We start from the raw sequence: 26,700 nt of genomic DNA, 5'->3' as shown, positions 1-26,700 counted from the left end.
CCTGGGACTATCTCTCCTACTGGGCACTTCAGGAGTAGCTTTAGGTACCTAATTAGGGAAAGAGGGGGTTTGCAGAGAAAGCTCAACTATCCAGAAGGATGACACATAGGAAAGAGTTTCTCTTCCTGGCTAGATTTTGCACAGAACAGAAGAAACAACCCTGAACTGGCTGCTGTGCTGTGAGTCATCGGGGCAGCCACTGGCACTCGCATTTGTGGTCACTTCTCAGGAATTCTGGGTGCTTTTTCTTTTCCAGCATACAGCTTAGAGGGAAGTACAGAATGAGACAGACATGGAGGTGGCATGGTTTGCAGGAAAGAATTTTGACTTTGGAAGCAAAGACCAGCTAGGCCGTTCCTAAACCTTTTGATTTAGGACACACGTGCCATATTTCTGAGACACAATTTCTATGCACTTGAATTAAGGGTAGTATTTATTTGTGCGTCGTGCCGATTAAGGGAAGAAAGGAGAACTCTGCAGGCGGCATTCTCTCATTCTGTACTACATAGCATTAACCAGCAGATGGCGCAGTGGGCTCCACAAGCACCGTCCCTATTTTTTTGCTCTTGAGGCAAAAACCAGACTGCTTCCTCCAGACCAAGGGGCAGGACACTGATCTTTAGTGCAGTTTGGCAGACTCAGGCACCACTAAGTGCAATTTGGAGGAAGACATTAACTTGGTCCAGTCAAGGGTGTGTGGAAACATTTGAGAGAATCATTTGGTGGCTAAATGTCAGAGAAGTTTAAGTGTCTGTGGGTCTAGAGTTTGTAGGTAGAATGGGTATTGCATTGACAATGATGTTTCCTTTGGGGAAGGGATGGAACTCTGGAAATATATCCACGGCTAGGGAAGGCTGACCAGGGCAAATGGGCTGGCTACAGTCTGTCGTGATGGGTCCTCTTCCTTCCCTATACCCACTGTGCTCTCTCACACTATTTCATCAAATGCCTAGAGAGAAGAGAGTGGTTCAATTAAAAGTGTCTGGGCCTTATAAGTAATAAAATTTTTTAAAAATGCTTATTATGACGTTAAAACACATTAATTAGCCAGGAATAAGTCCAGTAAATTATCTGCTGAAAATTACATATTACAAAAAAAAATTGAGAGATTTAACAAATGGAGGCACATACCTTGTTCAGGGTTAGAAGAACTTCTATTTGTGATGAGAAAATAATTTCCCCTAAATTGAACTATACATTTAATACATTCTCAGGCAAAATATTGCAACTGCTCTTTTTAAAAAATTTATTTTATATATGAGTACACTGTGACTGCCTTCAGACACACCAGAAGAGGATATCAGATCTCATTACAGATGGTTGTGAGCCACCATGTGGTTGCTGGGAATTGAACTCAGGACCTCTGGAAGAGCAGTCAGTGCTCTTAACCACTGAGCCATCTCTCCAGCCTGCAAAGGCTTTTAAAATGAAAAACATTATTTTAAACTTTACATGAGAATTCCAAAAGGCAATAATAATCAAGATAATTCTAGCTGGAGTCACAGGATTTAAGGTTCTCTCTATACATACTTATAGTGTCTTGTAAATGGATACACAATAGCAACGGATCAAAGTTAGAAAAGCAACTATGTATGGTCTACACAAAGGGAGCCCCAGCTCAAACAAATGTTAAAGGAAGAACATTGTAGAAGTTGGTCTGGTTCTCCTGCCCAGCACTATGCTCACAGAAATAGACTCAGCTCAAGATAGATTTTCAGTGCCTTGGCCATATAGCGAGGCTCTTCTCTGACTAGATCATAACCCAATTACTCTGTCTACATTCGGGCGCATGGCTGGCTCCTGAGCTCAGGCACCATGCCTGTGTCTCCTCACATCTTCCTGGGTAGATAGATCTCCCATGCCTCATTCTATCCCAGAATTGTTTCATGTTCCACCTCCTGTTTCCTGCCTAAGCTTTTGGCCATCAGATTTATTAAGGACAGGCGACACATCCAGACAGATGTAAGATACTTTCTCTACAAATGACCTCTTGAATAAAGGAGTTTTATTACTTGAATTACTCATATAAACTAAAAGAAAACATGACTCTTACTTCATGCCACTTCCAAAACCTGTTCTGAATAAAAGCTTGGGAGACGCCGTGGGAAACACTTTATAAAATACATGGCTGTTTTTAATAGTATGTCAATCAGATGGCATTAAATTAAGGGTTTTTCTTTGTTCAATGACACAGAAGGTGGGAAGAAAAAGGTATAGCAGGTGAAATGTTTACAGTCTCCAACAAACTACTCATGTGCAGAATCCATTACAAATTAATAAGAAAATACAGGAAAATGGGCAAAAGTATTGAAATGTCAGACACCTCACAAGGATGAAAAATTCAACTTTAAGTCTGGCAAGGTGTTTTTAGGTATATAGATAGCGTTGACATAATTTTTGACTCTTCACAAAACTTCATCGAAAAATATTGGATAATTTAAACAACAAACTTTAAAACACATAGACAATAACTCAGGAAGCAAGGTGTCTTCCTCAAGTCCAACATATGAATGGGAAGGTTAGGACAGACCCATCGCCACCTCCAGACAACAGAGCGCTACAAATCAGCTTAGAAGCCAGGAAAGCAAGTGGCGAGGTGGTCACAAAGCCAGGGTTAGGTTCCCCTAAGAACTTACTGTGGGATCTGCTGCTGCAGGAAGAGCTTCATCCAACCAAGTAACGAGAGAGAGAGAGAGAGAGAGAGAGAGAGAGAGAGAGAGAGAGAGGAAGAAGGAGGAGGAGGAGGAGGAGAAGGAGGAGGAAGAGAAGGAGGAGGAAGAGGAAGGGAGGGGAGGGAAGAGGAGGAGAGAGAGGGAGAGAAGGGGAGAGGGAGAGAGAAAGGGAGGGTAGAGGGAGACAGACAGACAGACACTAAGGACAGTAAAAGTACAATGGCTGAAGAAATAAATCCACGTGACCATTTAAGCAAGCAGCATATAACAGTGGCCATGTGGTCTGACACAATAGGATTATCAGATGTTGTGGGGACTATGTTGTTTGATTGCCAAACTAATCAGCAAAGTAAGTGTGAGAAAACAGACTATATGAGGATTTTAAAATACAGGTCAGTCGTTGGGGATTTAGCTCAGTGGTAGAGCGCTTGCCTAGCAAGTGCAAGGCCCTGGGTTCGGTCCTCAGCTCCGAAAAAAAAATACAGGTCAATGTGCATAAGCAGTTTCATGTAATGCAGATTTTTCTTAATAATGATGATGCCAGTTTGATGTTCAGTCTTCAAACTGATCCACGAGATCACAAGCTACGACAGTATTGAGAATCGAGTAGGAATGGAATGAGCGCTGGAGGAAGACTAAGGATATGTGTACACTCTGCAGAAGCTAGACAGAGACTCTGGGACTCAAAGGTCTTCCAAACGCAGCATCAGGTCAGAACTGAAGTCTTTGGAATACATTTTCTGGACCATCTTGGACTTAGTTAGGCTTTGAACTGCTGAGTTCATCTAGTTGTTCTGTGTCAGTCAGTTATGAAACCCAGAACTTCAGCTGTCATCATGGCGATGTTGTAAACTGACCTACATGGAGTTCAGACACAGCGTCTGTTCCAATGAAATGGAAAGAGCTTCTGAAAAGGCAGTGAGCGGGACGGCTCCCAGCAGGAGTAGAGACAAAGGCTTACTTCAAATCAGCTCTTCACGAACAGAGATGGAAACGGGGAAGGAAGAAAGTAGCCTTAGTTCATGTTATTAATACTACTCACATTAAATACAAAGCCTGCGTATAGATCTGTAGTTGGGCACTTTCTAGAAAGGCCTTGTGTTCGTTCCCCACCACTGGGGGAAAAATAGGGCTGGGAAGATGGCTCATTGGTTCAATTCCCAGCACCTACATGGCAGCTCTCACCTGTCTGTACATCCAGTTCCAGGGGATCCAACACCCTCACACAGACACACATGCAGGCAAAATACCAATGAACATAAAATAAATAAAAAAATAACAACAGAGAGCAAAAATCACACAAAGGACCAGGCAGAGAGGCATACACCTACGTCCCAGCACTCCAGAGGCTGAGGCCAGAGGATGGCGAGTTCAAGGACAACCTGGGCTACATACAGAACAAACACAGAAGTGTGGGAAAATACGCTCTGGGAGAGGAGCAGTGAAGTTTCTCTGGGTGACGAGGTTGGTGAGATGGCAGGAGCTAGTCTTTCATTCAGTGTTAGTCATTTTGGGTTGTGGACTTGCTTTTCAACCCTAAGTATGTATTTTGGGAAGGTGAAAACAGAAGTTCCCATGGTGAGAAAAGTCAAGAATGATCAAATACAGTAGAGTTAGGGATGTGGGAAGAGAAAAGATTTTAATGATAAAACCTTATGTCATTGAAGTTTTATGACTTGAAGTGCTGTTTATAACAGAGGTGGTGTGAGCCTGTACCCTCAGTACTTGGGAGGCCTAGGCAAGAGGATCACCACAAGTTCAAGGCCAGCCTGAACTTCTACAAAGTGAGACCCTGACCAAAAAAAAAAAAAAAGAGTAGAAAGAAAGTATCACTGAGCTGGGTGTGGTGGCTTAGCACCTTTAGGAGACTGAAACAGGTAGAGCTAGCCTGGTCTACATAGCAAGATTGTGTCTTAGGAAAATTAAGGGAAAAAAATTCCTTACTGAAACCCAAAAGCAACTCTAGCCACACCCGCTTCCCTACTAGTACTCCCTCCCCACAAGTACCTCCTGTTGAGCAGAACTTTCCCCTGGAGCTGAACCTGCAGCTTTGGGGGGTCCATTGTTTTACAATATGAAACAGAGTGTTTTAAGTCCACAGAACTGAAAATTTAGAAACGTCTGCCTATTGACCTGCCTCCAGTATTATGTATCTGTGGGTTTTGGCTTCAAGAGCCCTACCCTGCCTTGAAAGTTCTTTCTGGCTGAAGCCTGCTCTGGATGTCTGACAATAAAAGCCCTTTATTGAGTGGCCTGTGTCTCTCACTAGCACATCAATCATTATTGAGTACGTGCTTGGAATGCTTGAGTAAGACCAAGCACATATTTTTATTGGGAGGAGAAAAATCATTCAAAAGCTTCAGTTTAAACTCTCAACTGCTTTAAATACAGTTTATGTAAATGATCTGGCAGAATGACACAATCCACATTTCGATCAGCCACTTTATTATTTAAAGTTATATATTATTTGCATTTGTAGCAAGGATGTCATGATCAATCAAAAGGGGGTGTGTGTTTCAATGGCTCTGAAAAATTCCCTGGTCTTCTACACATGAAAGAGTAAATTTGTATCCCTACTCTCATCCTAAGGAAAATTCACTCAGTGGGCCAGTGGGGTGGGTCCATAAGGTGTAGGCTGTGCGACTCTGACAAACTGAGTTCAACCCAGAACCTAAGGTTCTCATGAAGGTTCCTCTGACCTCCATGTGTGTGTGGCCTGTGTGTATGTGCACAGACACACTACATAACCAATAAAAAAAATAAAAGTAACCAAACAAATACCTCTCTCAAAATAAAGACTCAGAAAGACAGAGATATGGATCTTTGACCTTGGATTAAATACTCATTTTTAAAATGTGGAGTAAAAAGCAGATAGAATAAATAAATAAAGATAAGTAAGTAAACTAGATTTCATCAAAATTAAAGACTTTCATGTATCAAAGAACCAAGAAAGAGGTTTTTCATAGAATGGGAGGAAATCTTTGCGAATTAATTTAAAGATGGTCTGGGCTGGGTGTAGTACGCAGAGAGAAGGGCAGGTAGGACTTTGTAAGTTTGGGGATAACCTCATCTACATAGTGAGTTTCAGGACAGCCAAGGCTATGTAGAGAGACCCAGTCTCTAAAAAACAAAAAAGACTAGAAATCAGAATAGGTTAAAATTTTTTGTGGCTCAATAAGAAGACACAGTTTTAAAAGGGCAAAGGGGTGTTAAAGATGCTTATCTGAAGAAGATATTTATTTAAATGGTTAATAATCACACAATCACATGGAACTTTGATGTTGCTGGGTATGTGCTGCATGCCTATGATTCTAGCACTCCGGGCAGCTGAGGCAGAAGGAGCGCAAGTTCAAGGCCAGCCTGGGAAAATTTAGTGAGACTTTATCTCAAAATAAAAAATACTATGGAGTCTGAAGTGGCCACCTTCTGTAGCCTGGTGGGACTTCTAGAGGAGGGAGGGGACACCAACCCACTTACAAAACCTTTCACCCAAAATTTGTCCTGTCTAGAAGAAGTGCAGGACGAAGGTGGAGCAGAGACTGAGGGAGGGGCCAACCAATGACTGACCCAACTTGAGATCCACCCAAGGGAGAGAGCCAACCCCTGGCATTCTTAATGATACTCTGCTATGCTTGCAGACAGGAGCCGAGCATAACTGTGTCCTCTGAGGCTACTTCCAACAGCTGATGGAAACAGATGCAGAGACCCACAGCCAACCAATAGACAGAGCTCAGAGAGTCTTGTGGGAAGGGGGGTGGGGATTGAGAGAGTTGGAGGTGTCAAGGACACCTGAAGAAGACCTATGGAGAAAACTAACCTGGGCCCATGGGGCTCACAGAGACTGAACCACCAACCAAAAAGCTTACATGGGCTGGACCTAGGCCCTTACACCTTTGGAGCAGATGTGCAGCTTGGTCTTTGTGTGGGTTCCCTAACAATTGGAGAGGTGGCTGTCTCTGACTCTGTTGCCTGCCTTTGGATCCCCTATCTGGGCCTCACTTAATCCTGTTGTGACTTGATACGCCAGGGTAGGCTGGTACCCATGGGGGCTCCTCCCCTTTTCTGAGGAGTAGGGGAGGGGTATGGGAAGGTGGGACTTGGGGGAGAGAAGGGAGCTGCAATCAGGATGCAAAGTAATTAAATTAATGAAAAAAAAGTAAAACAACAATAACAAAAACTCCTAAAACTAAAAACCAAAAAACTAAGAGGCCGGGGCTACAGCTCAGTGGTAGAGTGCTTGTCTAGCCTTGTCTAGCTTGCTTTAGGCTCTAGGGTCAGGTACCAGGCTGGTCAGATGCTTTGATAGGTAAAGATGCTTGTCACCAACCCTGACCACCTGAGTTCAATCCTCAGCCCCGACATGGTAGAGAGGAAGAACCAACTTCTGAACGTTTTCTTCTGACCTCCACTTACATGCCACAATCTGTCAACTAAAAACCAAAGCTAGGTAAGTGACAACTTTGATTAAATTGTGGAGAAACTAGGAGCCTCACCCGCCGCTGATGGGAAGGTTTTGGAAGCTCTTCAGACAGCAGAGTTGGGACATAACGGAGCAGTTGAATCCAAAACACGTTCAGACAAAATTTGCTGAACGAACACTGGTGAGAGTATTTTCTAAAAATCTACAAGGTGGAAGCAGCCCAAGTGCCCACCAACCAATGACTGAGCAGACTTCGCATGGCACAAACATATAATGGGCGTCATTTGTCCTCTACAAAGAGTGGAGTTTTGGTAGGTGTGGTGGACGCAGATGAACTATGAAAACATTGGGAAACGCCAGACTTAAAAGACTAGATATTATCTGATTCTGTTATGTGAAATGTCCAGAGTAGGAAAATGCTTCAATATGGCAATGCAGTTGTTTCCCAGGGGCAAAGGAAGAAAAAGAATATTTATGTCTTCCTAAACATTGTTGGAGGTTTTTTTGTTTGTTTTTTTTGTTTGTTTTTGAGTTATGGAATTGTTCCGTATCAGGTAGTGCTGGCAGCTCCTGCAAGTTGTAAACACACACTAATATTTGCAATGATGTGAATTGTGCTTCATTAAGCACATCACATAGCTGGAGACGCCCAAAGAGTCGGATTTTATGACTGTGACTCAAGAGAACTGGCACCGGAGTTCTTTAAAAACTTCCGGGTGATTCTAAGGGATAGGCAGACCTCCCTTCTTGCTGAGAATGGAGTCTTGTGGATGAACTTCCTTGGCTGGCAATACTTCATGAGCGTCACCACACCCTGCCACTGGGAAAAGCAAAAAGTGCCCTTGTGACTCTACAGGGCAAGGACAACTGGGCTCTCTGTGTCTTGAGCCTTCTGGCCCTTTGCCTAGGCACTTCTCTTTGCCAGTGTTTAGGGATCACTGATTGTAGCTGAAAAGCCATAGGCATTGGAGACAAGGCTTTACTGAGTTCTATGAGTTCTTCTAGGAAATGTGAGCATGATCGTGGGGGATCTCCCAGGTTTCCTAAACAGGATGATAGGAGAACAGAGAACTCCTAAGACACTCATCAGCATGTGATGGAACAGGAGCCTGCCCAGAGTATGCTTTCATCCACAGTTTGTGAGCTGACACAGCACAAATATTCCGAACTTAGAAACACAAACTCTGAAGGTTCATTTGCAAAAAAAAAAAAAAAAAAAAAAAAAAGGCTGATAGCAGATATACAACAAATCATTCTTTTTTTTTTTTCTTTTCTATTTTTCTGAGCTGGGGACCGAACCCAGGGCCTTGCGCTTGCGAGGCAAGCGCTCTACCACTGAGCTAAATCCCCAACCCAACAAATCATTCTTTATCACCAAGGGTTGGTCTCTCTCTCTCTCTCTCTCTCTCTCTCTCTCTCTCTCTCTCTCTCTTTCTCTCTCTCTCTCTCTGTGTGTGCTTGTTTTATCTTGAATTTAGAGATGTTGCATTTGATTGAGTCAACCAAATTATTTTAAAGGATTGATTTTTGTTTATGTGTGTATGTATGTGTGTGTGCACATGTGTGTGTTGATGCTTTTCAAGACCAGAACAGGGTGTTAGCCACACTTGAGCTGTAGTTACAGACAGTTGTGTGCATTCTGTTTATGGATGTGGGGATCTCACTGTGTGTATGTGGAGGTCAAGGACAACTGGCAAAGTTAGTTTTCACATTCCACTGCGTGTGCTTCAGGGATTAAACTCGGGTCATCACAATTGGCAACAAGCCTCTCACTGGACGCAGAATTTCAATTAATGTACAAGCACATTTTAATTATCAAATATCAAACATAGTGTCTGCATTTAAAAATATCTTCTGCAGTGTTAGATATTGTTACTTTGGTTGTTTTAATTATGTAATTTCATTTGTTCTTATTAGATAATTTATTTGGCCTTTATGCTTTTGTAGAAACTCACTAGGGCTTATAACACCTCGGCCCTGTGAACTTGACCAGATTTACAGTACCAGACACGAGTTTCCTCCAGAAACTGAGGTGTGGGCCTCAGATCCAATCAGAAAGCTTGTTGGTTGTCACCATGACAGTTATGCTCTTGTTGTACTAGGGGGCATATTTGCCAAGCAGGTCACTACTGTAGCTCATGGGGTCCAAGACAGATAGGACTATTGGTGACTTTTCTTTCCCAACAGATTGTATAGCACCTTCCAGTTCTTTGAAAGGTAGTGAAAGGAAGCTTCTACCTGAAATTCAGCCACTTTCTCAGTGCCTTAAGACCTAGGTGTGTGGCATCTTCAACATTAGAAGTGTATGTTGTGATAGACTGGATAACATTTAACATTCTTAGGATTTCCACTTAACTGGCTCCTAAGGGAGAAACAGTGACTCCTCGCCTTCCCAGGGCTTGAACCCAGGGCCTTGTGCATTGTAGGTAAGTGCACTACCACCGAGCCACAAGCCTATTTAGTAAGAAGTTTGAACTTTAGGTAATACATTCAACTTGATGGGGGTACCCAAGATCAAAGTACAAGAGGCTAGACTCAACTCTTACATGTGTAACTACATAACCCAAGTGATAGCTCATGGGATCTGGCTTTTTTACCGCTAAGGAGTACCCAGGAAATACCTGCCCCTCATAGCTATGCTTGTGGAAAGTTTTTACTTATAATATTTTTCAGATTTATAGGAAAGTTCCCTGAAGACAATATGAAGAAGTCTCTTATACTCTTCCTCCCCCAACTCCATCCACAGGTTTTTGACAGAGTCAAGTGTCTTCAAACTGACTCAGCTAATTTTGATTGTGTCTATAATTTATAACATATCAAAATTCCCTGTTGGGCATTCATAGTTTCCAATTACATGGCTTGATGCTTGGGCTGGGAATAGTATTGGTCCGGAGCTTACAGGGTTCTGGGCAGAGAATTAAGTGGCAGCTTGAGTTCCAGAACTTTCCATCTTTTACAGTGTTGAGGGAAAACTTACTTCCAGGGTTTGTTGCTGTTGTTGCTGTTGTTGTTGTTGCTGTTGCTGTTGCTGTTTTATTCCATGGCCTCACAGACTTAATCCATGGTGCAGACTCCTCCTGATCTGTCTCCTCCCTCTTTGCAGCAAGGTAATATTGCTGGGCTCTGCTCATCTTTAAGGCTTTCCCTTTTCTTTCAGGGGGAGTGTGTTTGCTTTTGCTCTGAACTCACTCAAGTCCACAGGGTACTTGGCAGAGCCACCTGACTGCTATATTTGCATGAACTGGGCAAGGCTGTGGGAAAAGTACAGCGTCCAGGTTAGAGATGGACAAAAGAGAGCTTCAGGAAGCAGTTCACTGTTCTCTAGCCCCAGGGTTTTTTTTTTTTTTTCTATTTTTCGGAGCGGGGGACCGAACCCAGGGCCTCGCGCTTGCTAGGCAAACGCTCTACCACTGAGCTAAATCCCCAACCCGCCCCAGGGTTTTTGAACTTTCTTGAAGACAGTAATATTGTCTCTCTTAAGCCCTTTCTTCCTAGTGACAAGCAGAGAGAGGCTTGATGAGAATGAGTGCCATTGTGGTCCTTAGAGAGTCTTGCATGTATGAGAGCATCTGGAAAGAAAGTCATAGGCTCAAGCCACAGATTGCTAGTCAGTGAGCAGATGCCACTGTGAGGCCATATTGGAATGACCTGAGCTGGCCATGTTCTTGGACCATCTTTAGAGATGCTCAAGAAATTCATGTTAGGAGAAGGACAGGGACGAACTCACCAGTGTGAGATGATAACTCCTAACAGCAGGATGAGAATATGAGCAGATTGAATGCTACCCATTCTCTCCTGAGTCCACTGGGGCAAAGGGACATTGGGTTACACAGAGCCGCATGCATGCTGTTATGAGAAAATTAAAGTCCTAACAACTATTACTGAGAACTAACAATGGGAAAGGAAATAGCAACAAATAAATAAATAAATAAATAAATAAATAAATAAATAAATAAATAAATAAGTAAATAAATGAGAATACAGTAAAACAGCTAGCACTATTTGTTTAGCTTTCTTACGAACTAATTATTTACTATCTTTATGTATTTGTTTATATATGTATTTATGTATATTTATTTAGGTTTTTTTGGTTTTTGTTTGTTTTTTTAAGACAGGGCTTCTCTGTGTGGTCTTGTCTGACCTAGAACTTACTCTGTAGACCAGCCTGGCTTTGAACTCAAAGAGATCTGTCTTCTGTTGCTTCCCATGGTGTTGTGGGTTGTCCTGATGCTGTCTGAATCCTGATGTTAGTTCCCTCTAGAATGTTTGTTCTATGTCTCTGATTCATATAACAAGGCTTCTTGAGGAAATGGGCCTAGTCATTAGGTAAGCCACGTGAGGCATAGGACAAGTGTTCTGATAGAGTCAGACAGAGAACACCGAACTTCAGTAAAGTCGAGGGATCTAGGGAAGATGGCAGACACTAAATGTTTCCTGGCGAGATTTTTCTCCCCTGGAAAAAATAAGGTTGCTTTTTTAAAAAAATCACTGATCTTTTGCAAAAATTCCTCCATAAACCCTAAACAATGAAACCTTGACATGGCTTTCATGACATCCAGTAAGGTCAGGGGGAAGGCCTAAGCACCCCAGACATCAGTGCTGAGCTTGAAGGCATAGGAACTGTTCCCAAATTCCTAAAGATATCTTAGTTAAGTTCTAGCTCCCATGTATAGGAACTGCTGTTTCTAATTCATGCTTCTTTAAAAGTTTAAACATTATTTTGACTTATGTGTATTGTGTTGGGGACGGAATAGGTTCGCACGAGGGCAGGTAACTCAGGAGGTTACAGGTATCAGATCCTCCTGGAGCTGGAGTTAAGGGAAGTTCTGAGCCATTTTATGGATGCCAAGAACTGAACTCAGGTGGTCTGGAAGAGGAACTTGAAGTATTAACCACAGACCCAGTTCCTCAGACTCTTACCTCATGCTAAGAAGGACCCAAAGGTCACGGTCACATTCCTGAATTAGTTATCCAACCCTTCAGAATGTTGTCTTGCCTTAGAATATAGAGTTACTGAGCCCTTCCTGCTCCTTCTGTGTCATAAACCAGTGAAGTAATGCAGCTCCAGCAGGCCTGCTCTCTGAGACATGCTCAGTTCATTCTGATTGCTTGATGAGACTTATGTTCAAGAATGCCTCCAGAAGGGCTGGTGAGATGGAGCAGCAGTTAGGAGTGCTGCCTGCTCTTCTAGAAGTCATGAGTTCGATCCCAGCAACCACATGGTGGCTCACAATCATGTATAGGGGTATCTGATGCATATATATATCAGAAAATATTCTCATGTCCTCTGTCTTGTCTGTAGGAACTTAGAGATTACTTAGGAAGACCTTGTCTTCAATGTGCTGAGATCCTAAGGGCTCTGTCTGTGTTCATGGATTCTCTGGAGGATACAGGGATGGTTCTCATAAATAAAATAGTCAATATGATGCACAAATAAGAACTCTTCAGCAAAAAGAAAGCTAAGGTATGTTTATTTTGGACACAGACACATTAGGAAGTTGTCACCACACTGTCGATCTTCCTCTTCCAAGGATGCAATTCTAGGTCTAGGGAGAAGCCAAGCCTGGGATCTGTGGATTCAGAAGAAATCTTCTGGGGCTGGGCTCCAGTCATGCTTATAAAGCTCCATCTTCCGCAGGGCCATAAACATCTACAATACAGATTTGATCAGGACTTTCCCTCTGTTTACAAACCTCTGGTGGTTCAGCCCTCACTCTCTGCTGGTTAGCTCACTGCTGATTAGATGTGGGCTTGTTGTAGAGTGCCCAACCCAGACACTGGAGCTTTCTGTTTTAATCATGTCTTGAGTTCTCAAGAAGGACCACATTTCTCCCACTATTTGATCCTGCCTCCCTTGTCTGGTGAGTGTTGGGTATCCTAACTTAAGCTTCTTCTAGTTGATCTCCACTCTGACATCTTCCCTGGTAAAGGTAGTCACCACTGTGAGAACTTACTAGACTGGTGCAGAGCTCATGCTGACACACAGACTGTTTCTGCAGTCTAGTTCCATTGACCCTTGAATCTCCACTCTACCACATGCCTGCCTGACATATAAGGCCTCCAGTAAATGAATGTTCCCATTAACTTCGTTGTCTTCCCCCTCCCAGGAGCCCTTGTGAGAGTCAAACCTCTTTTGCAGGGGTGGAAAAGAATGAGATATCCAGTTTATGACTATGTGGGGTTATCATGGTGGCTTGTGTCACGTTAGTCACAGTGGCACTGTCTTTGCAGTGGAGAGGACACACCTGGTGCCCTCCTTCTATCTTCTTTCAGCTCTTTCTCTTGGACACATCCAGACTCTTGTGCACAGTCAGTGGACAGGGCAACATGGGACTGTCCAAGCAAAGTCCCCTGGAAAGGGACTCAGTTCCTTGGACCTTGACAGGATGTTGTAGTATAGATGATAATGACCCATGTAGCCTTACGTATTTGAATGATCAGTTCACAGGTTTTGGAACTTTAGGGAAAGATACTGGGAGGTATGCATTTGTTGGAGGAGTTGTATCTCAGGGGACAGGCTAGAAGGTTTTGGAGGCCCATATCCTTCCCCGCTAGCTCACTCTCTTCCTCAGGATTGCTTCTCAAGATGTAAGCCTGCAGGCAAGGCTTCAGTGCCATGCCTACCTGCCTGCTGCCATGCTCCCCGCCATGAGTTTTCACTCTCTGAACCTGTAAGCACCCGATAAACTTTCTTTCATAAGTTGCTTTGGTCATGATGTCCTAGAACAACACTAGAAAAGCAAGAAATTGGACTATACTCACTTAAAAGACAGGAGGTCTGCAGGAATGACCAGAGCCATTGCTACAGCACTTCATTTTGCCAGGGCACACTTCATCATCTCCTGAGCATCGCTCATCACAAGTTGCGATACTCTGTGTGGGCACCTTAGGACAAGCTCCAGGTTTTGCTAATGCTGAAACATACAAGTGTGTTTATGCAGCCTGAAGCAGTCAGAAAGACGAGGTTGAGTATTGATGCTAGAGGACTAAAAGCTCATCACCCGTAGGTGACTGGCTCATTTCATATCGTCCAGTCCACCCCAGGGCTCTTCCCTCAGCTCCACCAGTCTTGCTCCTAAGCTCTTCTGTTGATTCTGGCCCTTGGGAGAGTGTTCTTCCCCCTCCACAGTCTATGCAGTCTTAGTAGAAGCACCTTCTGCCATCAACAGCTCCTTCTTTACACCTTAGAAGATTCCATAAAATCTCTAATGAGAGCCACACCTCTCTCATCACTCCAGACCCATAGCTCATCACTGAGCAAGTGCTTTCACGAATCCCAAATGCAAGGCACATCTCCAAACCAGGGGAGCTGCCCTGCTCTCTATCCCAGCATCTGTCAAATAATTTTCCTCCCTCTTCCTCTTCCTCTCTCTCTCTCTCTCTCTCTCTCTCTCTCTCTCTCTCTCTCTCTCCAAGAAATGCAGAGTGATCACTATTATAGACCAAAGGGAGCAAGTTTGATTCAAGCAGTGTGTACATGGCTTTCCCCTGTTCTAGCTCTACTGGGTTTGAGCTCTCTCTGCCTTCAGCTTGGATCCCCTTAACACACTTACTTTTGGAATTCGACTGAGATCAGGCAATATTCATATTCATGGAAATCAAAGCTATCAGAACAAAGATTGTGGCAGGCTTCATGTTGGTGCTGACTGGCCTGAACTCAGAAAGCAATTTGTAACCTGAGTAAAGGTAGACCTGTGGGCATGGGAGGAGGCAGCCAATCAGGACATATAAAAAGGAGAGCTCTCCAGTGGTGCATGCTGAGAACTTGGTTCTTTTTATATTTCATATCTGATGTGTCTCTAGTTACAATTAGAGCATTGTTCCTTGGTTGGATCAAATGATAATCAGGAAAAAGTCAAGAACACAGTTTAGCACTGTGTTCCTCCTTACATCACAGCTTGGCTCTTGTATGAATGATGACCTTATACTCATACAAGGAAATATTTATTTCTATGGTTATCAGCATCTCAGAGTATGAGCTTAAGCAGGGACTCTCAGTGGGGAGTCAGGGTCCACCTGTGGCTTCTTGAACACCCAGTTCCATAAGGATGTGGCATGCTTCTGGGAGAGATGGGGCTTCTGTCTTTGGATCTGTTAGATGAAATTCCTAAACACTGAGAAATCTGGGTCCTCTTTCCTACAGAATAGGCAATGTCATCACTCCGAGAAGAGACGGATACTCAGAGACTTTAAACTGGCAGGGTCAGTTGAAAAACAAGAGGTAGGCTCCCTGATGATGGGTGGTTGCCTTTGACCAATGCTTTCCTGTAAGTCAGGTCTTTATACAGAAGGCTGCATATGTGAGCAGTGGAGGGATGGGAGCCCTAGGACAACATGCAGCGTGTCCCTTGTCCCCAGCAGAGAGCCTGCCTCTTTTGCTTCCAGACTATAGATTCAGAGACAAAGCTGTACTTGGACGGTCCAAGAACTGCGGGATGTCTCACATGCCATGCAGCTGTCTTTGGAGTGTCTTCTCTCTGTGTAGTTCCTTCTCAGGGTTTGAGGGGAGTCTCTTTGGTCTCGCTTTGTTCCATGTGTGTCCAGTCCTTCCTTCATTTTGAGGAGACGTTCCTGTGTGTCTGTAACTACGTTCCCCTTCTGTCGTGTGAATGTCATCTCAAAACATTGGCCAAAAACAAAACAAAAAACCCCAAAGACCCCAAATCAAAACCCAACCACCCCCTAAAAAACCCCAATCCCTTGTATTTGTTTGTAATGTCATGTTTGGGGATAACTGTGAACTCACAATATACAGCAGTATTGTAAGTTTTATTTGTTTGCTTGTTTTCTTTGCTTTGCTTTTGTTGTTTGTTTTTGGCTGTTGTGACAGGGTTTCTCTGTGTAGCCCTGGCTCTTCTGGAACTAGCTTTGTAGACTAGACTGGCCTCAAGGTTAGAGATCCACTGGCCTGCATCTCACGAGCTCCGAAATGAAAGGTGTACACAACTAACAATTGGCTTAACACACAGCAATTGTATGGTAGCAACAGGTCAGAGAATTTTGCTTTCTTTGGAAACTTTGGTCAAGCAAACAGGTTTTTCTATTTCAACCCTAATTATTACTGTTGACTATTGGATCACATATTATATAACATACTATAAATGTGTCTCTCTATCTGTGTGTGTGTGTGTGTGTGTGTGTGTGTGTGTGTGTGTGTTACAAAAAGGGCTGTAAAGGGTTAATAGGCCACAGAAGCATTCGAGAAGTTTCAGAAGTCCTGAGAAGTAGAGAAACAGAAATGCAAGTATAATCTAGATTGATGAGATGGGGGCTCCAAGTGAGGCCACTTCATGTCACTTACTTGAAAGCAAAGCTATAGAGTTGAATTTAGCTTCGAAAGCAAAGAGCAGGACCAGGCCTGGATGGAGATGGATGGCGGGTCCAAATGGGTGAACATCAGACAGACAAGAGAGTTACACCCAAGAGGACAAAGGTCATCAATTCACAGAGTAAGCCATGAAAGGCACAGGAGCACTTCTGTGATAGAGACAGGCATGAGACATTTAACATTGGCAGATGAAGTTGGGGCATCTAGTAAAGATCATGGAGGCCCACTGTTTCCTGGTGAGATTCTCCTCTGAACAGGAGGGTTTGCCTTTTCATCACCGATCCTTTGCAGTGATCCTTTCTGAACCCCAACAATGAGGAGAGAAGCACCAATCAAACCTGAACATGGCTTGTACCCCAACCAATAAGGCCAGGGGATGAGGAAAAGCATCTCACAGGTCCCAATATTGCTTTTGTAGGATAAGAATGAACCCAAAATTCCTGGTGGCATTTCAGTTGAGTTCTAACTTCCAACAGACAGGAAGTGGGGTTTTTAAATACACCCTTCTCAAAGATTTTAAATATTATTTTAAATTATGTTTATGTGTTGTAAGATGGGTTGGTATACCTGCACTGAATGCAGGAGGCCGAGGAGGTCAGAGGTGATTGATCCCATCTGGACCTGGAGTCATAGGAAGTTCTGAGCCACCTCATGTGGACTCTTGGAACTGCACTGAAGTTCTGTAGAAGAGCAGTATGTACTATTAACCTCTGAACCAGCTCCATAGCCTCTTAACTCATGCTAAGAGGAACCCAAAACCCCAAGGTCATCCCTGTGCCTCAGGAGTTAGATATCCACTGACTGCTGCAGGATGTTGAATTGTTTTACAATAGGGAATTTCTGAGCCCTGCCTGCTTCTCCTGTATCATCATTCATTAAATAAATGCAGCTCCAGCAGGTCTGCTTTATGAGATAGACATGCTCAGGTCGTTTTGGTCATTTGGCTTTAGAAGACTTATGCTCAAGAATATCCCCTCCCCTGGAACATATTCACATGTCCATTGCCTTGTTGCTACATCTGAGCAAGGCAGAGGGGAGAGGAAAAACCCAGGAGGACCTGTCCTGGGACCGTTGGGATGCCGAGGGTTCAGTGTTCATGGGAGGCTGCAGGGATAGATCTGTTAATCAGAACAGTCAAAAGGATGTGAAAATAAGAACTGTACAACAAGAAGAATGCTAAGGAGAGTTTATTTGTGGACACAAACACATTAGGAAGCTGTCATCACAGTATAGATCTTCCTTTTCCAAGGATGCAATTCTAGGACAAGGGAGGAGCCAAGCATGGGCTCTAGGGATTCAGAAGAAATCTTCTGGGGCTGGCCATCAGTCGTGCTTATGAAGATCAAATCCATATTCCACATCGCTGTTAGTAACCTACAATACAGATTTGATCATGCTGTTTCCTCAGCGTAGAAACCTCTAGTTGTTCAGCCCTTATTGTCTGCTCATTGCTAATTGGATGTGGACTTGTTTTAGAACCTCTACATTTATCTGGAACAATAAATCCCCCAACTTCAACTAAGGCCCCCACTTTCCCCATCATCTGATGATGACTCCCTTGTATGGTTGGCTTTGCGTGTCCTAACTTAAGCTTCTCTTAGTTTGATCTCCACTCTGACATCTTCCCAGGCAAAGATGTCTGTTAGAACTTCCTAGAAGCTGGTGCAGAGCTCATGCTGACACACAGACTGTTTCTGCAGTCTAGTTTCATTGACCTTTGAATCTCCTATCTAGTACATGCCTGTGTGACATACAAGGCATCCAATAAATGAATGTTCCCATTAATTTCTTGTCTTCCCCCTCCCAGGAGCACTTGTTTTCCTGAGAGAGTCAAAGCTCTTTGGCTGAGGAAGAGAAGAGTGAGATATCCTAGTTTATGACCATGTGGATCTAAGTTGTGGTGGCTTATGTCATGGTGCAACTGTCTTTGCAGTGGAGAGGACACAGATCACCTAACCTGGTGTCCTTCTTACATCTTTTTCCAGTTCCTTTCTTTTGCACACATCCAGCATCTTGTGTGCAGCCAGTGAACAAAGTAATGTGGGACTGTCCAAGGGAAGTCCCCTGGATGAACATAGCTTAACAAAATGTTGTAGTATAGATGATAATAGCCCTTCTAGTCTTATGCATTTGAAAATCTGCTCACAGTTTTTGGAAATTGGGGAAATACATTGGGAGATTTGGATTTTTTTGAGGAATTATATCTCAGGGGACAGGCTAGGAGGTTTCAGAGGCCCATATCCTTCCCAGTTAACTAACTCTTCTCCTCAAGATTGCTTCTCAAAATATAAGTCTGCAGTCAATCAATGCTCCCCTGCTGTGCCTACCTGCCTTCTACCATGCTCCCAACCACCAGGGTCATGGACTCACTCTCTGAACCTGTGAGCCCCCAATAAACTTTCTTCTATAAGTTGTCTTGGTCATGGTGTCTATTCCAACAATAAAAAAAGTAAAACACAGGAATCTACTCACTTAAAAGACAGGAGATTTGCAAACATGACCACAGCCATTGGAACAGCACTTCTGTATGTTGGGGCACGATTGATCTCCTGAGCATAATTCAACACAAGTGCCAATACTTCTTGGGGGATTCTTGGGACACTTTCCAGGTTTTTCTAATTCTGAAATAAACAATGGTGTTTATGCAGCCTGAAGCAGACAGAAAACAAGGTTGAGAATCGATGCTAGAGATCAGAATGTTAATCACATAGTGCAGGATACCAGCTTCCTTTATATCCTCCTTTACACCCCAGGGCTCTTCCCTCTGCCTCACCAGCTCCAGTCTTGCTCTTAAGCCCTCTGCTGACTCTGTCCCTTGGAAGAGTGTTCTCTCTCTCTGTACAACCTATACAGTCTCAGAAGAAAGAACCTTCCACCATCACAGCCCACCTTTACCACTCAGAAGATGCCATAAAATCTCTAATAACAGCCACACCTCTCATTACACCAGACCCATGGTTCATCTCTGAGTGAGTATTCCCACAAGTCCAAAATGCAAGGCACTTCTCCAAATGAGAGTAACTGCCCTGATCTGTATGCCAGCTTCTCTCAGACTCCTTTCCAGTCTCTTTCTCTAAGAAACATAAGGAATGCAGAGTGATCACCCTTATAGGCCAAAGGGAGTGAATTTGAGCCAAGCAGAGGCCAGATGGTTTTACCTGTAATAGCGCATCCTAAGGTGGTAGGAGCTTTGAAGATTCCCCTCTCTCTTCAACTCAGATGCCCTTAATACACTTACTTGTGGGAGAAAACAGAGCATAGGTAATGTTCATTCCCACGGCGATCAAAGCCACCAGAAGCAAGACTGAGGCTGTCTTCATGTTGGCTCTGGCTGGGCTGAACACACAAAATAATTTATAGCCTTAGTAAAGCTAGAACTATGGGTGTGGGAGGAGGCAGTCAATGGGGAAATCTGTGAAAACAAGAGCTTTCCAGAAAGTGCCTGCCCATTACCTGGCTCCTTTTTCTGTTTCATAACTTCTCTCTAATAGTTCTTTGGTAGATGCAAAAGATAACAATAAAAGAGTCACAGACACATTTCAGTACCGTGTGACTTGTTACACCACAACCTTACCCTTGTATGAATGATGAAGAAAAGAAATATTTCTCACTCAGCATATCAGAGTGAGAGCTGGAGCAGAGATGCCCAGTGAGTGTTGTCAGGGCTGATCTGGGGCTTCCTGAACACCCAGTTACATAAGGATGTAGATTCTTCTGGGAGAGATGGGGCTGTGTCTCTAGAGCTCTATAGATGAGATTCCAAAACAGTGTGGTGGGCCCTTCCTTTTGCAGATATAGGCAACGAAGTCACTCCTGGAAAAAAAGTATACTTAATGACTTACTACTAGTTAGGGTCAATTGAAAGTAAGTAGGTAGGCTCCCCAATGAAGGGTGGTTGTTCTTGTCTGGTGCTTTCCTGTAAGTCAGGTCTTTATACAGAAGGCTGCATATGTGAGCAGTGGAGGGATGGGAGCCTGAGGACAACATGCAGTGTCCGTTGTCCCTGAGCAGTCTGCCTCTTCTGCCCTCCAGACTGTACACTCTCAGAGACAGAGCTGTAGCTGGACAGTCCAAGAGCTGTGGGAATGTCCCAGACACCATGTGGCTGGCTCTGCAGGGTCCTCTCTCTGTAGGCTTCTTCTCGTGGGTTGAGGGCTTTTTCCTTTTTACATGTGTTGCTCCATGTTCCTGTCCTTCCTTCAGATTGAGGAGACATTCTAGGGTGTGAGTAACATGCCTGCTTTGTTGTGTGCATGCTTTGTCAGAAACACAGGCAGATTTATTTTTATTTTTGTAATGTTATAATTTATATGATATATATATAAAAATCACAATAAAGAGCAGTGGCGTTTTTGTTTGTTTCTTTTGTTGTTTTATTTTTTTGTTTGTTTTTGCTTTTGTGCCAAGGTTTCTCTGTATAGCCCTGACTGTCCTGGAATTTGCCCTGTAGACCAGGGTGGCCTCAAACTCAGAGAAGCTCCTGCCTCTGGTTCCCACTGCTGAAGTTAAAGGAGTGCACCACCACCATTTGGCTTAAAACACAGTATTTGTAATAGGAGCAACTGGCCAGACAGTTCTGCTTTCCTTGGTAGTCCTAGCCCAGGCAAACAGAGGTTCATTTATTCCAACTTTAATCATCAATATTAACTCTCAGATCACATACCATATAACACACAATAAATACATCTTATCTATATCCTTATATATCCCTATAAACCTGTGTTACAGGAAAGACTGCAAAAGGCTAACCGTCCACAGCAGAATTCTAGAGGTTTCAGAGTCCTGAGAAACAGAGAAACAGAGAAATGTAAGAAGAATCTTGATTGAGATAACAAACCGGGTGTAGGAGAGAAGCTGGAGAAACTGTGGTGGCTTCAAATGAGGCCACTTCATGTCACCAGTGTGAAAACAAATCTCCCATGGTGAGGGTAACTGCAGAAGCAGAGTCAGACCAGGCCTTCGTAGGGAACTGGAGAACAGATGCATGGCAAGTCCAGATGGGTGAAGGAGAAGAAAGACAGACAAGGGAATGGCATGGAGGGAGACATAGGTCATCAAGTAACAAAGTAAACCATGAGAGGACCAGGAGCAGAGCTGTGTCAGAGACAGACATGGGGCACCTAACTTTCCAGTGAAGTTGGGGGTGATCCACTAAAGATAATGGAAGTTCGCTATTTGCTGGCGTGGTTCTCCCCGCACAGGAAGGGCTTGCCTTTTCTTCACTGAGTCTTTGGAGTGATCCACCATAAACCCAACAATGCTGGGAGAACCAGCAGTCAAAAAAGGGGAAAGACCAAAAGCACCTTGCAAATGCCAATTGCTGACCTCAAAGAATGGGAATGGCTCAAAATTCATGGTTGTATTTCAGTTAATTTTAACTCCCAATGTAGGCAAGAAGTGTTGTTGTAACTGATGCTTCTTAAATATTTTAAAAAATATTTTAATTAATGTGTATGTGTCTTTGAAGTAGGGCATGTGCACACAGCATGCAGGATTCTGAGTCGGTCAGAGGCGTCAGATGTCTCTGGAGATGAAGTTGTAAGAAGTTCCAAACCACCTGGTGCAGATGTTGAGAACTGATCTCTGGAAGAACAGCATGGGCCATTAACCATTGAGCCATCTCCATATGCTCCCAACTCTTAGTAAGAAGAACCCATATCTGAAGGTCATGGTTGATCTCCTGTAGTTATATATCCAGTCCTGCAGGATGTTGTACTGCCTATCACAGGGAATTCTCAACCTTTCCTGCTCCTCCTGATTCATCACCCAATAAATACAGCATTAGCAGGCCTGCTAAGCTGTGGAACCTGCTAAGGTCGCTGATTGTTTGACGAAGTTATAATCACAGGATAGAAAATATTCTCATGTCCCCTATGTTGTCTGGAGAAGCAGACATAAGAGAGGGAGAGGAATTATGTAGGAGGATCTTGTCCTCAATCTGCTGGGATCCTGAACCATGTATATAGGGGCTACAGGGATGGCTCTGCTGATCACAGAGTCAGTAGATGCACAAATAAGAACTCTTCTACAGGAGAAAGCTACGGACAGTTTATTTTGGACACAAACACATTAGAAAGTTATCACCACAGTTTAGATCTTCCTCTTCCAAGGATGCGATTTTAGGGCTAGGGAGGAGCCAAGCATGGGCTCTGTAGATTCAGAAGAAATCTTCTGGGCCTGGCCATCAGTCCTGGTTACAAGGAACAAATTTATCTTCTAAAGGGCTGTCAGCCATCTGAAATATAGATTTGATCACAGAGGTTCCTCTGCTTAGAAAGCTCTAATTAGCCCTCTCTCTGTGCTTGGTAACCCAAGCTGTTTGTATGTAGACATCTTGTAGGATTGTCCCTGACCCAGATGCCACAGATGTCATGTGTAATCATTTCCCATGTCCCAAAAGCTTTCACATGTCGTCCACTGTCTGATGGCTGCCTCTCTTGTCTGGTGGGCTTCGTGTATCCTGACTTAAGGTTCTAGTTCATCTGCACTCTGACGTCTTCCCTGGCAAAGCTAGTCCCCACTCTTAGAAATAACTAACAACTGGTACAGAGCTCATGCTGGCACCCAGGCTCTTTCTGCAGTCTATTTATAGTGACTTTTGAATCTCCTTTCTAGCATATGTCTGCCCGACATACCACATTCAATAAATGAATATTTCCATTAACTTCATTCTCTTCTTATTCCCTGGAACACATGTATGACTGAGAGAGTCAGAATTCTTTGGCTGAGAAGAAGAGCGAGATGTCCCAGGTTAGGACCATGTGGCCCTAGGTCATCATTACTTTTCTTCCCCTTAGTCACTGTGAGTTTGTTTTTACACAGTAGAGGGCTGTGCGTCCTGCACTACAATGTCCTACTGCCATGCTCCCCGCTATGTCAAGGTCTCACTCACTGAACCTGTAAGCCCTCAATACTGTTTCTTCTGTAAGTTCCTTTAGTCATGGTCTCATCACAACAGTAGAAAAGCAAAACACAAGAGAATATCAACTTTAAAGTGATATGGATTCAGGAGATATCAGCATGCAAGCATGTTCAATGTTGCAGCACTTCCGGTCATAGGGGCATGATTCCTTTCCAGTGCATTCATCAATCTCAATTCTAAAACCTCTTGGGGGCTGTTTGGGACATGCTCCAGTTTTTTTTCCACCTTTATTAAATTGGGTATTTCTTATTTACATTTCAAATGTTATTCCCTTTCCCAATTCCAGGCCAATATCCCCCTAACACCTCCCCCTCCCCTTCAGCTCTTCCAGTCCTTTCTCTGATTCCTTCAACGGGGGTCCCGTTCTCAGTTCAGTGGTTTAATGATAGCATTCGCCTATGTATTTGCTGTATTCTGGCTGTGTCTCTCAGGAGAGATCTACATCGGGTTCCTGTCAGCCTGCACTTCTTTGCTTCATCCATCTTATCTAGTTTGGTGGCTGTATATGTATGGACCACATGTGGGGCAGGCTCTGAATGGGTGTTCCTTCTGCCTCTGTTCTAAACTTTTCCTCCCTATCCCCTCCTAAGGGTATTCTTGTTCCCCTTTTAAAGAAGGAGTGAAGCATTCGCATTTTGGTCATCCTTCTTGAGTTTCATGTGCTCTGTGCATCTAGGGTAATTCAAGAATTTGGGTTAATATCCTCTTATCAATGAGTGCATACCATGTGTGTTTTCCTGTGATTGGGTTACCTCACTCAGGATGATATTTTCCAGTTCCATACATTTGCCTATGTATTTCATAAAGTCATTGTTTTTGATAGCTGAATAATAATCCATTGTGTAGATGTACCACATTTTCTGTATCCATTCCTCTGTTGAAGGGCATCTGGGTTCTTTCCAGCTTCTAGCTATTATAAATAATGCTGCTATGAACATAGTGGAGCATGTGTCTTTATTATATGTTTGGGCATCTTGTGGGTATATGCCCAAGAGAGGTATAGCTGGATCCTCAGGCAGTTCAATGTCCAATTTTCTGAGGAACCTCCAGACTGATTTCCAGAATGCTTGTACCTGTCTGCAATCCCACCAACAATGGAGGGGTGCTCCTCTTTCTCCACATCCTTGCCAGCATCATCTGTCACCGGAGTTTTTGATCTTAGCCTGGTGTGAGGAGGAATCTCAGGTTGTTTTGATTTGCATTTCCCTTATGACTAAAGATGTGGAACATTTCTTTAGGTGTTTCTCAGCCATTCGTTATTCCTCAGCTGTGAATTCTTTGTTTAGCTCTGAACCTCATTTTTTAATAGGGTTATTTGTCTCCCTGCACTCTTTCTTCATGACTTCTTTGTATATTTTATACAGAGGTATAAGCCTCTGTCAGTTGTAGGTTTGGTAAAGATCTTTTCCCAATCTGTTGGTTGCAGTTTTGTCCTAACAACACTGTCCTTTGCCTTACAGAAGCTTTGAAGTTTTATGAGATCCCATTTGTCGATTCTTGATCTTAGAGCATAAGCCATTGGTGTTTTATTCAGGAAACTTTCTCCAGTGCCCATGTGTTTGAGATGCTTCCCCACTTTTTCTTCTATTAGAGTGTATCTGGTTTGCTGTGGAGATCCTTGATCCACTTGGACTTAAGCTTTCTACAGGGTGATAAGCATGAATCGATATGCATTCTTCTACATGCTGACCCCTAGTTGAACCAGCACTATTTGTTGAAAATGCTCTCTTTTTTTCCATTGGATGGTTTTGGCTCCTTTGTCAAAAATCAAGTGACCATAGGTGTGTGGGTTCATTTCTGGGTCTTCAATTCTATTCCATTGGTCTATCTGCCTGTCTCTGTACCAATACCACACAGTTTTTATAATCACTGCTCTCTAATAATGCTTGAGTTCAGGGATAGTGATTCCCCCAGAAATCCTTTTATTGTTGAGGATAGTTTTAGCTATCCTGGGTTTTTTGTTATTCCAGATGAATTTGCAAATTGTTCTGTCTAACTCTTTGAAGAATTGGATTGGTATTTTGATGGGGATTGCATTGAATCTGTAGATCGCTTTTGGTAAAATGGCCATTTTTACTATATTAATCCTGCCAATCCATGAGCATGGGAATTCTTTCCATCTTCTGAGATCTTCAATTTCTTTTTTCAGAGGCTTTAATTCTTTTTTTGAATTACAGTTTTATTATTTAACAAAAGAACATGAAATTCATGAATGTGTTCTGAATGGTGTGACTTGGGTAGATAAAGGGACTTTTACAGTTACTAGCACACTGTTGATGAAGAGATGGCTAGCAGGGATGAGCTGTGGAAGAATAATAGGGAGAGGGGAAGCCATGTTGAAGATGTCAACAAGTAAAGTCCATAGAGGTGGAATCTCAGGGGTTTGATTTGCTTTTCCCTGATGGCTAAGGATGTTGAACATTTCTTTAGGTACTTCTCACCCATTTGATATTCCTCAGTTGAGAATTCTTCGTTGAGCTATGTACCTCATAGTTTAATATGATTAATTTGTTCTCTGGAGTCTAACTTCCTGTGTTCTTTGTATATATGAAATATTAGGCCTCTATTGGATGTAGGAACAATGCTCTACTCAATGATAACCTGGTCAAGGAAGAAATAAAGAAAGAAATTAAAGACTTCTTAGAATTTAATGAAAATGAAGGTACAACATACCCAAACTTATGGGACACAATGAAAGCTGTGCTAAGAGGAAAACTCATAGCACTGAGTGCCTGCAGAAAGAAACAGAGGCTTTAATTCTTATCATACAGATCTTTCACTTGCTTGGTTAAAGTCACATGGAGGTATTTTATATTATTTGGGACTATTATGAAGGGTGTCGTTTCCCTAATTTCTTTCTCGACTTGTTTCTCTTTTGTGTGATTTATTTGAGTTAATTTTATTCCTAGCCACTTTGCTGAAGGTGTTTATCAGGTTTAGTAGTTCTCGTGGAACTTTGGGATCACTTAAATATACTATCATATCATCTGCAAATAGTGATATTTTGACTTCTTCTTTTCCAATCTGTATCCCTTTGATCTCCTTTTTTTTTGTCTGATTGCTCTGGCTAGGACTTCGAGAATTATATTGAATAAGTAGGGAGAGAGTGGGCAGCCTTGTCTAGTCCCTGATTTTAGTGAGATTGCTTCAAGTTTCTCTCCATTTAGTTTAATGTTATCTACTCGTTTGCTGTATATGGCTTTTACTATGTTTAGGTATGGGCCTTGAATCCCTGTTCATTCCAGGACTTTTATCATGAAGGGGTGTTGAATTTTGTCAAATGCTTTCTCAGCATCTAATGAAATGATCATGTGATTTTTTTCTTTCAGTTTGTTTATATAGTGGATTACATTGATGA

General features: G+C 43.0%; 1 protein-coding gene and 1 pseudogene across 1 annotated transcript; both read right to left on the bottom strand.

The window, feature by feature from the left end:
* Positions 1–13,854: 13,854 nt before the first annotated feature.
* Anos1-ps1 (anosmin 1, pseudogene 1) lies at positions 13,855–14,727 on the bottom strand (annotated as a pseudogene).
* Positions 14,728–17,591: 2,864 nt separating this feature from the next.
* Wfdc18 (WAP four-disulfide core domain 18) lies at positions 17,592–19,746 on the bottom strand. Its single transcript, NM_133537.2, has 3 exons — positions 19,659–19,746; positions 18,893–19,041; positions 17,592–17,794 (listed from the first exon to the last, which is right to left on the bottom strand). The coding sequence occupies exons 1-2, from the start codon at positions 19,738–19,740 to the stop codon at positions 18,893–18,895; spliced, it is 231 nt and encodes a 76-aa protein (NP_598221.2). The 5' UTR covers positions 19,741–19,746; the 3' UTR covers positions 17,592–17,794.
* Between the last annotated feature and the right edge of the window lie 6,954 nt (positions 19,747–26,700).

Source organism: Rattus norvegicus, chromosome 10, assembly GCF_036323735.1.
Source record: "Rattus norvegicus strain BN/NHsdMcwi chromosome 10, GRCr8, whole genome shotgun sequence".
Taxonomy (NCBI): domain Eukaryota; kingdom Metazoa; phylum Chordata; class Mammalia; order Rodentia; family Muridae; genus Rattus; species Rattus norvegicus.
Note: the sequence above shows the minus strand (reverse complement) of the source record. Positions and strands in the feature narration are given on the sequence as shown.

Excerpts from the sequence above, each read along its gene's own strand:
- Wfdc18 (NM_133537.2), bottom strand. The coding sequence starts at position 19,740 with ATGAAGACAGCCTCAGTCTTGCTTCTGGTGGCTTTGATCGCCGTGGGA. Across the intron at positions 19,042-19,658 it reads TGCTCTGTTTTCTCCCACAA|AATTAGAAAAACCTGGAAAG; the intron begins GTAAGTGTATTA and ends TGTTTATTTCAG.